Below are 12,648 nucleotides of genomic sequence, written 5' to 3'. Positions count from 1 at the left end.
TCCGGTCCAGGGAAGACATGGCTTGGCAGTTCGGGCTGAACTGTTCCCATGAGGCACAGGGTCAGACTGATTTGCATATAGCCATGTCAGAACTGGGGTGGCAGAGTGGGCTAAAGAACGGTGATGGATTAAACCCAGATCTTTTGACTGGGTGTGAGTGTTTGATTGATTCAGATGCTCCGTCCATCACCACCCCCCTTTTGTACCGCTTTTGACTCCAAAATGGCGGCGCCTTAGGGACATCGGTGCCAATGACTCCCCGGACAGACTTTCAAGCTCGCTTTCGGCTGCTGCCTAAGCATAGCCTGAAGAGCTCTCCTCCTAATCCCTCCTCCTGTGCCTCCTCCTGTGCCCATCCAGCGTCGGCGTTGCTGAGGCTCCTCCAGTTGGCCCCAGATGATGTGGGTCGGCTTTGTGGCGTGTTCTCCCCTCCTCCCGGGGCTGTCTCCCGTTCTGCGAACAGCTGTTTTGGCGCCTGTGGTCTTTCTTCCCTGACTCCTGGTATCCGGATCGAACTCCTCTGCCCCAGCTCCTCATGGACGATGAGGCTGTGACTTTGCCGCTGACTGCCTTTCTCCCCCCGGACTTGCTGGCTATGGCAGCCCTCTTCCTGGACTTTGGGACCTGTACCTCTGAGTTACCCGCCATTTTCTTTTTATGACTCGCTTCTTCTTCTACCTTTCTCCTCCGCTACTTTAGCGATCTCTGACCTCCCCCTCTGTCCTAACGACCTTTCTATTGTCTCTCCTGCTGCCTCTGACACACTCCTCGCTGTCTTACTCGTTACTATCTGCTTCCCTCTCTGGTTTGTCTCACTTTTCTGCCCTTCTCTGTCCCTCCCTTGGTGCTGTGACTGCATCCCCCCTCCGACCCCACCTAATGGAACTCTGCTTTTCTGTATATAGAGATAACTCTAATCACTAGTATATGCAGTAGACCTTTGTACTCTCTACCATTCCTATGTGACTCTCATGGACTTCTTTACTTTTTCTTTTGTCCTGGCCGCCATTTTACTGCTGCTCTCAGCCGTTTTTCTGTGGACCCCGACCCGCCATCTTGTCCTTTCCCTCGTCTTGTACCCTTCTCCCTCGTTTCCCCCTTGACGATCCTCAAATGTTTCTTCCCTTTTCTGTTTTGCCTTTTCTCCATACCCTTGTATCCCTCCCACCCTCCCTTGGTGCTGTGACTGCGTCCCCCCTCTGACCCCACTTAATGGAACGCTGCCTGAGAAAATCTACTATGTGTGTGTATATATGTTTATAGAGATAACTCTAATCACTAGTATATGCAGTAGACCTTTGTACTCTCTACCATTCCTATGTGACTCTTAAGAGTATATCCAGTCATATCCCTTCCCTATGTATATAGAGATAACTCTAATCACTAGTATATGCAGTAGACCGCTGTGCTCTCTACCATTCCTATGTGACCCTTAGAGTATATCCACTTGTATCCCTTCCCTATGTATATAGAGATAACTCTAATCACAAGTATATGCGGTTGACCTTTGTACTACCTACCATTCCTATGTGACTCTTAGAGTATGTCCATTTGTATCTCCTCCTTGTGTGACTTTACATCTTGTACATTTGCAATTTTTTCTGTTTGTATCCTTTATGTAACGCATGTAATCCTAAGTCCTTATGTTTCTCAACTGGTTCTTATGTAAAGCGCTCCGACACCTTCGGGTAAAGTTTGCGCTATATAAAATCTCATAAATAAATGATGCATGCAAGACTCCGCTAACAACGACCTACATGCTAGTGCATTTGACTAGCAAAATGTATTTACATCAGAACAAACCCTAACATGCGGTCAGGAGACTGCCTCATCGGAGAGTTGCCACACCACCCTGCTTATTCACTAGGTTTGTTGGGGTTATTCTGGGATTCACCAGTAGTTATTTACTCCAGTGTGGGTGGGGGGTTGGGGAATGGTTATTGTTCTGAATGATTTGTTTTGTCCCAGAAGCTACACCACGCCAATTGCCATGATAATTGCTACTTCAACAGCTCCCTGTCATTCTCTGCACTCTTTATGAGGTCAGAGTTCGAGATACAGCACAAGTTACTCAATAAGCATACTATAAGTTGCACAAATACAATTCTGCCCTACGGGCCTCACGAACCATATACTAAACAAGTGGTATAAGAACCACTTCAGAAAAGGTGAGTAGGCCTAGGGCCTAGGAAATCGCTGGGGCTACACTGATCAACCAAAGGATTGGAAGTAGGAGACCCCCAGGCTGCGTGTGCAGTGTCTAAACACACACGCGAGTTGCCATAGAGAATCAATGGGAACGTAAAAGTTACCAAGTAGTTGATTTCGGGCTCTTCCGGGTGGACTACGGGAAAACTTAGTTAAACTAGGACACTTGGATAGTTGTTACCCACGGGAGCACCGGAGTACTCTAGTTACCTCACCCAGGGAAGCCGGGTGCATCTTTCGTGTCGGGTTTCGTCGATCAATCCTATGGAGAGCTGCAAGAAAGTGCTGCAGGCGACCAGGAGGAAGATGTCTGGATGGATCCAAGGGTGGAACGGAGTCGAGAAGAACCTGAAAGCAGAGGGGACAGAGTCTGGGTCACTAGCCAGTGACCAGGAAGGAAACAGGAAGGAACCAGGCAATGTCGAGATGCAATCAGGTGAGGATGTGCAGCTAGTCTCTGCAGCCACGTAGACCAGGAGGCGTCGACGACGGCCAGGGGCTGGATACGGACTGTCCCACGAAGGATCTCGCTGTTGGCGGTGTCGGTATCCGGATTGGACCCAACAAGCCTTGGAAAAGGCAACCCACGCAGGAAGGGAAGATCGGCATCTGTTCAGACCAGCAAGGTCTGGGGAGCTTCCCCTTTACAGGAAAGCAGAAGCAAGCCCAGAGCAACCAGGCAAGCGGTGTTGTTTCAAAAGGATGTCTTCAGGAGGGCAACTAGCCAACGGGCTAGCAACCGCTAAGACGCGTCGAGGAGAAATGCAGGCGCAGGCCCCACGTGGCACTTGTGGAGTGTGGAGGGCTGAGCTTCGGTGCACTTACTGCCCGGGGTTGGGGCTTTTCAAACCCCAATGCACAACTTCGAGGACGCCTCAGAAGCTGCACAGTTAGCAAAAAGCAGGTACTGCAGGGTGTCCGGTCCCACGTCTCTCGTGTCCGCCACGGGTCTCAGCTGTGCTGTGGATGTGGGTCGGAGTCAGAGAGGTCTGGAAGTCCAGAGGCTGCGTCGCTAAGTCTTCGGGATCCGGCAGGAGCGTCGACAAAGCAAACCGGCAAGTTATTGGTGGTGCCTGTTTGCACAGGGTGGTCACTCCTTGACCACAAGGGAGATGTCTTCAGTCTTCCAGTCGAAATGGAACGTCAAAGGTCCAAGAGTTTGTTTCAGAGTTTCTTTCCAGGATAAATCTAAAGTCTCTAGACTCAGCTCCTAGCTTTATACCAAATTAATGGGCTGGATTACCTGCTAGGTCCCTCCTGTGGGTGGAACCTGGGAAGGGGGGTGGTTACATCCCTTTCCCTTTGTCCAGTTTCGCGCTAGAGCTGGGGCTGGAGTGCCCCAGCAACTGGTTTGAACCGGGCTATGCGTGGAGCACCTTGTGTGCCCCAGGCAGTGTCTCATTTCTTTCAACCCACCCTGCCCCAATACACTAAAGTCTGTCTGGGGAGGTGCTAGCACCTCCCAAGACAGGAAACCTATTGTCCAGGCCTCCCCTGCCGGAGTTTCGTCCAGCAGCAGGAGGTCAGACTCGTGTCTGTGGCAGCAGCATCCATTTTGTGATGCTGAGGCTCTGTTTAACTTTAACCGGGTAAAGCTACAACTGCATGTCTTCTCCCTCTAGAAGGGTGGAATGCTACCCCCGCTGCCAAAACTGGCGGGCGGGGGGGTAGTATTCCAAAGCGTATGACACCTTACACGACATGTTTTGATAAAGCCAAACCAAGTTAGTAATAACCGCGAGGATTATAATGCACTTAAGAGTATATGGTATGGCTATATCATAGAACAGCTATAAGGACATGGTGCAGACAGACAGACAGGCTCAGCTCATGCTAGAGCACCATCTCACATAAAACCAAGCACACTGCCTCCAGGATTGTCAAGGCCTGCCATAGGAGTCACTAATAGGTATATATGTGTCTATATATAAGGGTAGATATAGGAATACTATATCTAAGCAAGGGGTGAGTACACGACCTTGCCCAAGCTGAGTGATCAGCCTGTGGTGTCAGTTTGGATGGCCAGCCAGGGGTGGCATAATACATGCTGCAGCCCCTAGTAGGCCTTGGATGCACCTATGCCCTGGGTACCTATGGTACACTATACAGGGGCTCACAAAGGTGACCCAATACCCAATTGGATATGTACCTAAAGTACATGGTATGAATTTAGAGACAGAACAGCTGGGCTGTGGGTCTGATTAGCAGGCCCACAGCCACACTAAAGTTGAAAAACCAGTGAATCAGGGCAAAAAGTGGGGGGTGACCATAGGAAGCAGACCCTACTCTCCTACAGTGGTTCTGAAAACAGTATTGGTAAACTATCCCTGCATATGCTGTTAAGGGCTTTTGCCCATTTGAATTATTTTGTTATTAACATAATAAAACCTGAAAAAAATAAATCAATAACAAAAAAGTTTAGAGCATTCAATGTCTTTTGCGTGAATGATTGCCAATTCAACCCCATTACATCACATCTCACCACTAAACATGTGCGACTTTTCTGTTAAAAACCCTATAACAGATTATATTATTGGGATATGTGCCAGACTTCATTTGTGTTAGCAACTGTGCAGACTTTACGCTAGCCTGTCATTTGACTTCTACTTAGTTCTGGCTTTGGCTTTCTTCACATACTGACTTATGTTAGTCTTCTAGTAGATCATGACTGACTATTTTATTTGAACTAATTCATATTTGACCAACTAATTACTTTCTGCTGTCTGTATTGATTTCAATTGTGAATAAACCTATGAGGCTTAACTTGGAACTATGTCTCACATACGTTTGACTGGTTTGGGCTCAGTCTTATGAAGATTCAGATCGTCCTGATCGTATATACTGACCTCTTAATAATTGAATTAGACTGTCAGACTTCCTTTAATAATAAAAAGAAAATGAAAGAACAGTTTGTGGTTTAATTGAATTGAAAACCTTTACACCATAACCAAGTAAATATGTATCCTGAATTTGGAGTAGTTTATGAAAAAGCATACCAAACTAAACAATAAGAAATGGATACAGTAAATAAGTAAATGTTTTTCAAACAACTGGAAAAGGAAAAACTAACAAATGTTTGCAGCTATTGCCACCTAGAACAAAAAAAAACAATAAAAAAAAACTCTGAATGTTCAAAATAACACTAAAACAAAGACAATGCGGTATGGGGACAAATCCAGCAAGCAAGCAAGAGAAAAACAAAGAAGAACGAGCAAAACAATCCTGACTTGTTAACTCAAACATGATTCAGAAAGCTGGCATTCATCAGCCTGGAATTGAACTGTCAAAAATAAATTGGGAAGGAAACCCGGTAAGTGATAGCTACTGTGCACTGAGCAGTCACAAGACGGGTGCTGAACTAGCACAATTCTGGTCCATCGTCAAGAAATATTTACAAAACACATTAATAATAGATTCACTTCTTATGCACATTTGCTTCTCATCAGCTCACTACCCCTTTTCTTAAGCAGCTTTAGGAACAGTGCTCCCTACATCCCTCTATAACTTATATAGCAGATACTGTCAAGAGGCAAAAATACATTTTGTCTTTTGTGCCCTTACCTCTATGACTGCCAGGTAGCAGTCCTTGGTATCTGTGCACAAGTCAAATATGTTTCTCTTGACATCAATTGTAGCTGTAAGACAAACCCTCAAGTTAGGCTGGGCAGGTCGATTTATAGAAAATACACCAGTTAGTAACTAAAGTCTTTATAAAAGAGCAACGCACAATACCAAGAATGACATTTTCACAGGAGTGGCTAGATATTTCTTAAGTGACTAGGCAGATAAGGTTACTGCGTGTTGATAGGTGAAATGAAAATATACAGACCAGCAATAGGGAAGCAAGATGGCGGCTGAGTGAGACCTCTGCTAACTCACCTTCACACCATCGCTCCGATCTCTGCGTGCCATCCGAGAAATGCACCCTGGCCCCGGGACCTGGAACCGGTGGAACCGCTGGTGCTACTGGCGAGGAATCGATCGAGACCCGATCGGCGTGCAAGGCGGCTCTGAAGCTCCGCGGTGTCCTCGACAGCGTAATCCAGGTTACAACCGGCGCCGTCCACGAGGAGCGCGATGGCAGCCCGAGGTGGAGCGCAGATCAAATCGCGCTCCACAGTACCAGTTCCAGCCCCGATGTCACGACCAGAGGCTAAGGAGACCAAAGAGGCGAAGGACGGTAAAACTAGCACGGATCAGCGAGATACCACATCAAACACCGGTAAGAAAAAAAACATTTGGAGTAAAAACGCTAAGATTACTTTAGCAAACCCAGTTAGTGCACCCTCTACGATAAAAGACAAAAAACAGACGGCAATTACAAGCCTCTTTGCTAGTAAAACAAACAAGGAGCTAAACAATGACTCTGTATGTGTGGGGGACCCTGCGCAAAAACAGAGGGAGGCGCTTGAGAACATACCTAAAAGTAAAGAGGAAAACAACGGAAATATGGATAATATAGACAATAATGAAGCCCGGAAATCATGGGGGTCAAGCACTGAGATCACGGTGCTGAGTGCAGATAATATGATTGGAAACGCATTACAGAGCGAGGAAAATGAATTAAATGACTTAGGGGTTACCGATCAGCAGGCAGATGATACTCAGGATATCCCCGCAGATAATGCCGAGCTGGGCTACATGTCCCCAGATCCCACTGAGAATTTATTTTCTTTAAATGAAGAGTCGGGGAAATCAGAAGGTATGCACATACTCAGTGGTAGCAGTGACGAGGGTTGTGACAATTCTTCAACGAGTAATGGTAGCCAACAAGGGAGCCAAAGAAAGTCAAGAAAATCAAAAAGGACTTCAGAGGGGCGAAAGATTAAACAGAAAGTGGATACTGAGGATGAACATGAACTCAGATGGGATTACTCAGACACTCAACCACTTTCCCTGACAGGGGTGCAAGGATGCAATAGCCAGGGATAAAAGATCCCAGGGTAAAATCGACGATCATAAAAATTCAGGACAGACATCTGAACCCACGCTGGCGATGATTTTACAATCCCTAAATTCATTTCAGAGCGAAGTCAAGTCAGAGAATCGGCTTGCTCGAGTAGCAGCGAAAAAACTCCAGGGGTCAGTGCGAAAAATTGGGAAAACATGCACGGATATAGCGGAAAGAATGAGTATGGTTGAAAGTCGGACGGAAATACTGGAGAAGTAGTGTGGCTCACTGGTTAGAGGCGGCAGACCCGAGAGCAGAGGACGGCCCGGGACCAGGGTTCGATTCCCGGCGCGGCAGGTTTCTGGACCAGGGTCAGCGGACTCGATAATTCTCTCGCCTCGGTGCCCACTCTGATCAGCGTTCACACTCGGCAACTCTGGGCATTAGCTTGCCTCATCTTCACTAACGGCCCCACCAGACCGCCGGGGATGCCTGGTCTCACCCTGGAGATACCCATTAAGGGACCATCTCTCAGGGAAGCCAGGAAGGGTTTCGCAGCGGTCGAAGCGCCTTGGGACCCTACGGGTAAGTAGTGCGCTATATAAATGCCTATACATTTACATTTACATTTACAGAATACAGTGGAAACCTTGAAAACCCAGGTGACCTCACAAGGTAGCGCTGGGACCGACATCATGTGGAAACTGGAAGAGGCAGAAAATCGCCAATGCCGAAACAATCTGAGGATTCTTCGCATTCCAGAGAGGGGAGCGATATCCGGGCATTTACCATCAACCTCTTCAGGAACGCATTTCCCCGAACTGACACACTGGGATTGGGACAAAGAAATTCAGCGTGTGCACAGATTCCCGTTTTCACCCCCTAAACACCCTCGCGGAGACCAATCCTTTCCTAGAGTCATCCTGATTTACTTTGGTAACTTTTTATTAAGGCAAGCACTATATGACTTGCAAGGCCAAATAAAAAACGGAATTGGGGAAACTTCTCATTCTTTGCCAAACCGGATTTCGCACATGCTACTGTGGAAAGACTTTGGCGACTGCGGCAGTTGATAACACCTTTCCAGAAAGCAGGGGCCACCGCTTTTCTGCAAAATCCTGCTAAGCTGAAAGTGATATCGCAGGGCAAAACAATGTTTTTTACCTCAGAAATACAGGCGGACCAGGCTCTGAAGGAAATCACCGCTGGGAAAGCAGGGGCTGCAGGGGGAAGCGGATAGTACTGATGCTCCCTTGCTTACTGATGAACTGGACTAAACGGATGATTATTGCAGTAACTTAAAGCACAGCTCAGGGTTTTCTTGTTTATTCCTTTTTGGTTTCTTTTTTTTTCTTTCTTTCTTTTCTTTCTCTCGGTGTTGATTGCATACAAAGAGATTCGATACTGATGATGTAATATTCCAGGGCCAGACAGGAATGATTCACGGATGCAGGGGGAGGAGGGGGTGTGGAGAGTGGGTGACGTTGGTCAGACGTCATCAGACAGGCTCAGGATTGAGCCTGGCAGCTTCAAAAAAGGTGGGGTTCAAGGGTGGGGGAGACCAGGGACCGGGATATCTACTGGGGACTTTCAAAAGGTATAGAGCAGTATAAACATGGAATAAGAAGTCACAGGGTAGCACTGTGGCATAGAAGATATTACAGAAATCAATCGTTGACTAGTAGATACCAGTATGGCTAAGCTAAAAAACTCTCAATCAATATATGTGGCCTAAATGATATTAAAAAAAAGACAGAGAGTAGCTGTGGGACTCCAGCTGACAGGAGCGAATATCAAATGTCTGCAGGAGACGCATATAGAGGGGTCACAACAACATCTGCTCAAAACACTTGGATATCGACTCATCACCGCCTCAACACAGGGGACTTGAACTAGGGGTGTCGCCATTTTGGCAAAAGCAGGGGGGGGGGTTCAATTTACTCGATCAGTGGTGGATAAATTTGGACGATATGCGATCACTGAATGTTGTTACAACAATGGGGAAAGTAAGATGACGCTGTGTACTATTTATGGCAATGTTAGTGATGACCCAGATGTATTGACTAGTATCTCTAACGAATTGGTACATTGGCCTCTACCTCTGATTGTATGCGGGGACTTGAACATACATCTACCAGGAGAGTGGTCCACGGGCCCAGATTTTAAATTTCAGGGCAGGAAACAAAGTTTTTCAGGCAATAACAGATCTTTGTCTGTTACATGGGCTGATTGATGGATGGACATTAAAACATCCCGGGGATCCTGGTTTTACGTACTATTCTCACCCACATTCCCGACATGCTAGGCTAGACTATATGCTTTTTTCTAATTCTTTAAAATCTACTTGTTTAATAGAAAAACAACCTAGGGTCCTTTCGGACCATAATCCACTAGAACTAAGCTTAACATATGGTGCAGACAAATCCATTCCAAAGACATGGACATTTGAAAGAGCATTATTAAAGAAAGAGATTTTGCCAGCACATGAGAACTTGGATCAATCTAGGCTCTACCACAATAGGCATGGTGTGGAACACCCTGAAGGCCGGTGTCAGAGGCAAAACAATGCAATTTTATTTTAGGTATAACAAAGAAGGGAAACAAAAGATGGCAATATTAGAACAAAATCTGCGCAGAGCTGAGGAAGATCTGATCAAGGCGGTGCAGGAGGGAAGGCTAACCGATAATGAACTGAGTAGCGTGGCAATTGCTAAAAATTATATTTCGGAGATATTAATTGAAAAGGCGGTCACCAAAGCTAATATCTGTAGAGAGAAAACCTATGAATTAAGTGAAAAAGTGGGACACCAGTTAGCGGTACGAACTCAGGAAGAAACATCAATCAATCTAGTAAAAGAAATCAAGGACCCAGAACTCGGTTTGTGATCTGAACCTTCTGATATAAGAGCGTCATTTCAGGGATTTTATCAAAAACTATATCATGAAACAAACAATGATCAGATGGATCCTGAGACGTACCTTGATCCAAATACAACAGATCGACTGGATACAGGCGACCAGAACTCACTTGATGGTCCCCTTCATTGGGAGGAAATTCTACTCTCTATGAATTCCCTAACCATTGGGAAAGCAGCTGGGATGGATGGGATCCCAACCGGGTTTTATGTTAAATTTGCACCCCAACTCAGGACTATTATGTTAGAACTATTTTTATATATCTTTCGGGGGGGAATCCACCTTTGTCATGGTCATCCGCCAAAATAGTGGTTTTTCCAAAGAAGAATAAAGACCCCCTGGAAATGGGATCATATCGACCTATCACACTGATTAATGGAGATTCGAAAATATACTCAAAACTATTAGCCGCACGACTGGCGCCAATGATACATAAAATTATCTCAGACCGACAACATGGTTTTATACCGGGAAGATCTACAATTGATCACGTGCAAAGAGTTATTTCCCTCTTTGATTACACGGGGACAACAGGGGACCCTATGGCGCTTATTCTGCTCGACGCTGAGAAAGCGTTCGATAGGGTCGCCTGGAAATTTCTTTGGGCCGCTGTGTCAAACTGTGGCATCAACGAGAGATTCATAACAGCGGTTCAGAAACTGTATGTTAACCCAAGTGCCAGCGTATTGATTAATGGGGTTCTGTCTGAAAGATTTACCATCACCAGGGGGGTGCCCCTGTTCGCCTCTTCTGTTTTCAATCTATATTGATACATTTGTACGAAGGCTAGAAAATATTATACTAATTCCCCCTATTCGAGTGCACAATCATGACACCAAAACTCTAGCATATGCTGATGACATAGCTATTGTTACTTGTGATCCCAATAGTGCTATAAGAGTGATTGAAAAAGAAGCCCAAACATTTGGTACTGTCTCGGGGTATAAGTTAAATTCTAGCAAAACACAGATTGTGCTTAAAGATAAAATTAAGATGAGGGATTCTAGAATAACGGATAAAGCCATATACCTGGGGGTCGGTATAGATGCTAGTATTGAAAATATAGTTAATGACAACGTGGAACCACTTATCCATCGTACCAAGAGAGAATTGGTTCGATTAAATAATCTACATTTAACTATAGGTGGTAGATGCAATGTAGTTAAAATGCTTTTTTCCCCGAGATTTTTATATTTTTTTCGGGCAATATGCTTAGAATTTTCTCCCCAACTATTTAAAACTATAGACTCCATGTTCTCACGGTTCATATGGGGGTATAAGAGACCTCGTAGGGCATACAGATGGATCACACTACCAAAAGAAAGAGGAGGATTGGCAATGCCCAACTTTAAGTTATATTACTGGGCCACTATATTAAGATATAGCGTGACACTTATCTCAAAATCCAAATGGCGGTAATATACCCACTCCACAAGAACTTATTATAGGGGAGGGCTGTTAAGGGTGCTTATGGCGCCATGTAAATGATAGCTATTTAAAAAAAATCAAATTTAAGACTATATCCAGTGTCGCCAAAGTTTGGGGGAATATCAGGAAATTACTGGGTCTAGGGCGTTATTCTGATTATACCCCCGTGAGTAAAAATACGGATCTGCCAGGGATTTTCCACGACACATGTATGGAGAGATGGATAGAGGCAGGTGCGCCACAGCTCGGGTGCTTTTTTACGACAAACGGATTTACGACGTTTGACGAGCTGCAGTCTGAGTTTAATATAACCCACTAGGACTTTTTCAAATTCTTGCAGCTGAGAGACTTCTTATTAAAGAAAGGAGGAGGACGGATTACATTTCAAATCTGCCAAGCTATAGAAAATCTCTGTAAAGAATCTACCCCTAAAATTGGGGAAATATATGAAGTACTGACCGCTTCACTTCCAGACGACATGGATAAACATGCGGTAGCATGGCAGACTAAACTAGGGGTATCTACCCAAACTCCCACTTATGCATATGAACTATCGCGCACTTGTTTGATGTCTATAAAACTACAGGCGCAATTCTATAAAACCTTCTTCTCACTATACTACACCCCATACAAAATAGCAAAATGGGGGACGGGAAAAGGAACTACTTGCCCACGCTGTGCATTACCCGAGGCAGATATCATCCATATGTTTGCCTCATGTAACGTACTAACAAATCTGCTAGCGGAAATCTCTGGTTTTCTATCTGACATATCCCAAACCAGGGTGAATATTACAACTGAAGAGATTATGTTGGGTACAACTAGCAGTGCTCGACCAAAACACTTACATGGGTTGATTTTTGTGGAAATGGCTGTTTTTCGATTGTGTATAGCGTCATCATGGCTGGATTCGATACCACCGTCATTCCTGCAATGGAGGTCTAGATTACTTGCTACATGTAGTCTCGAGGTGGCTATATATAAAAATAAAGGACGTAATGCACGAAGAAGGGGTATGAAAATTTGGGAACCTCTGTTAAACTGGATCCAAGATCACTGATTGGATCCATCAATATCATGTTATGGTTCTATTTATTTAATGTCTTTTTTTCTTTTATTTTGGTCCGTTTCTCTTTTCTCTTTTTTCTTCCTTTCTCTTATTTTATGATTGACGAGATGTCTAAAATATTAAGATATGCCTTTAC

General features: G+C 45.1%; 1 protein-coding gene across 7 annotated transcripts in view; it reads right to left on the bottom strand.

The window, feature by feature from the left end:
* Positions 1 to 12,648, bottom strand: part of DCAF1 (DDB1 and CUL4 associated factor 1) — a 928,365-nt gene that overhangs the window by 164,963 nt on the left and 750,754 nt on the right. For all 7 annotated transcript variants that reach the window (XM_078661275.1, XM_078661278.1, XM_078661277.1 and 4 more), the window contains one exon: positions 5,770 to 5,843. In XM_078661275.1, coding sequence (XP_078517401.1) covers positions 5,770 to 5,843 — 74 coding nt within the window. The remainder of the gene's footprint in view (positions 1 to 5,769; positions 5,844 to 12,648) is intronic.

The sequence above is a fragment of the Lissotriton helveticus genome, chromosome 9 (assembly GCF_964261635.1).
Source record: "Lissotriton helveticus chromosome 9, aLisHel1.1, whole genome shotgun sequence".
Classification (NCBI taxonomy): Eukaryota; Metazoa; Chordata; class Amphibia; order Caudata; family Salamandridae; genus Lissotriton; species Lissotriton helveticus.
The sequence above is the reverse complement of the archived record's forward strand: the minus strand, read 5'-3'. Positions and strand labels throughout refer to the sequence as shown.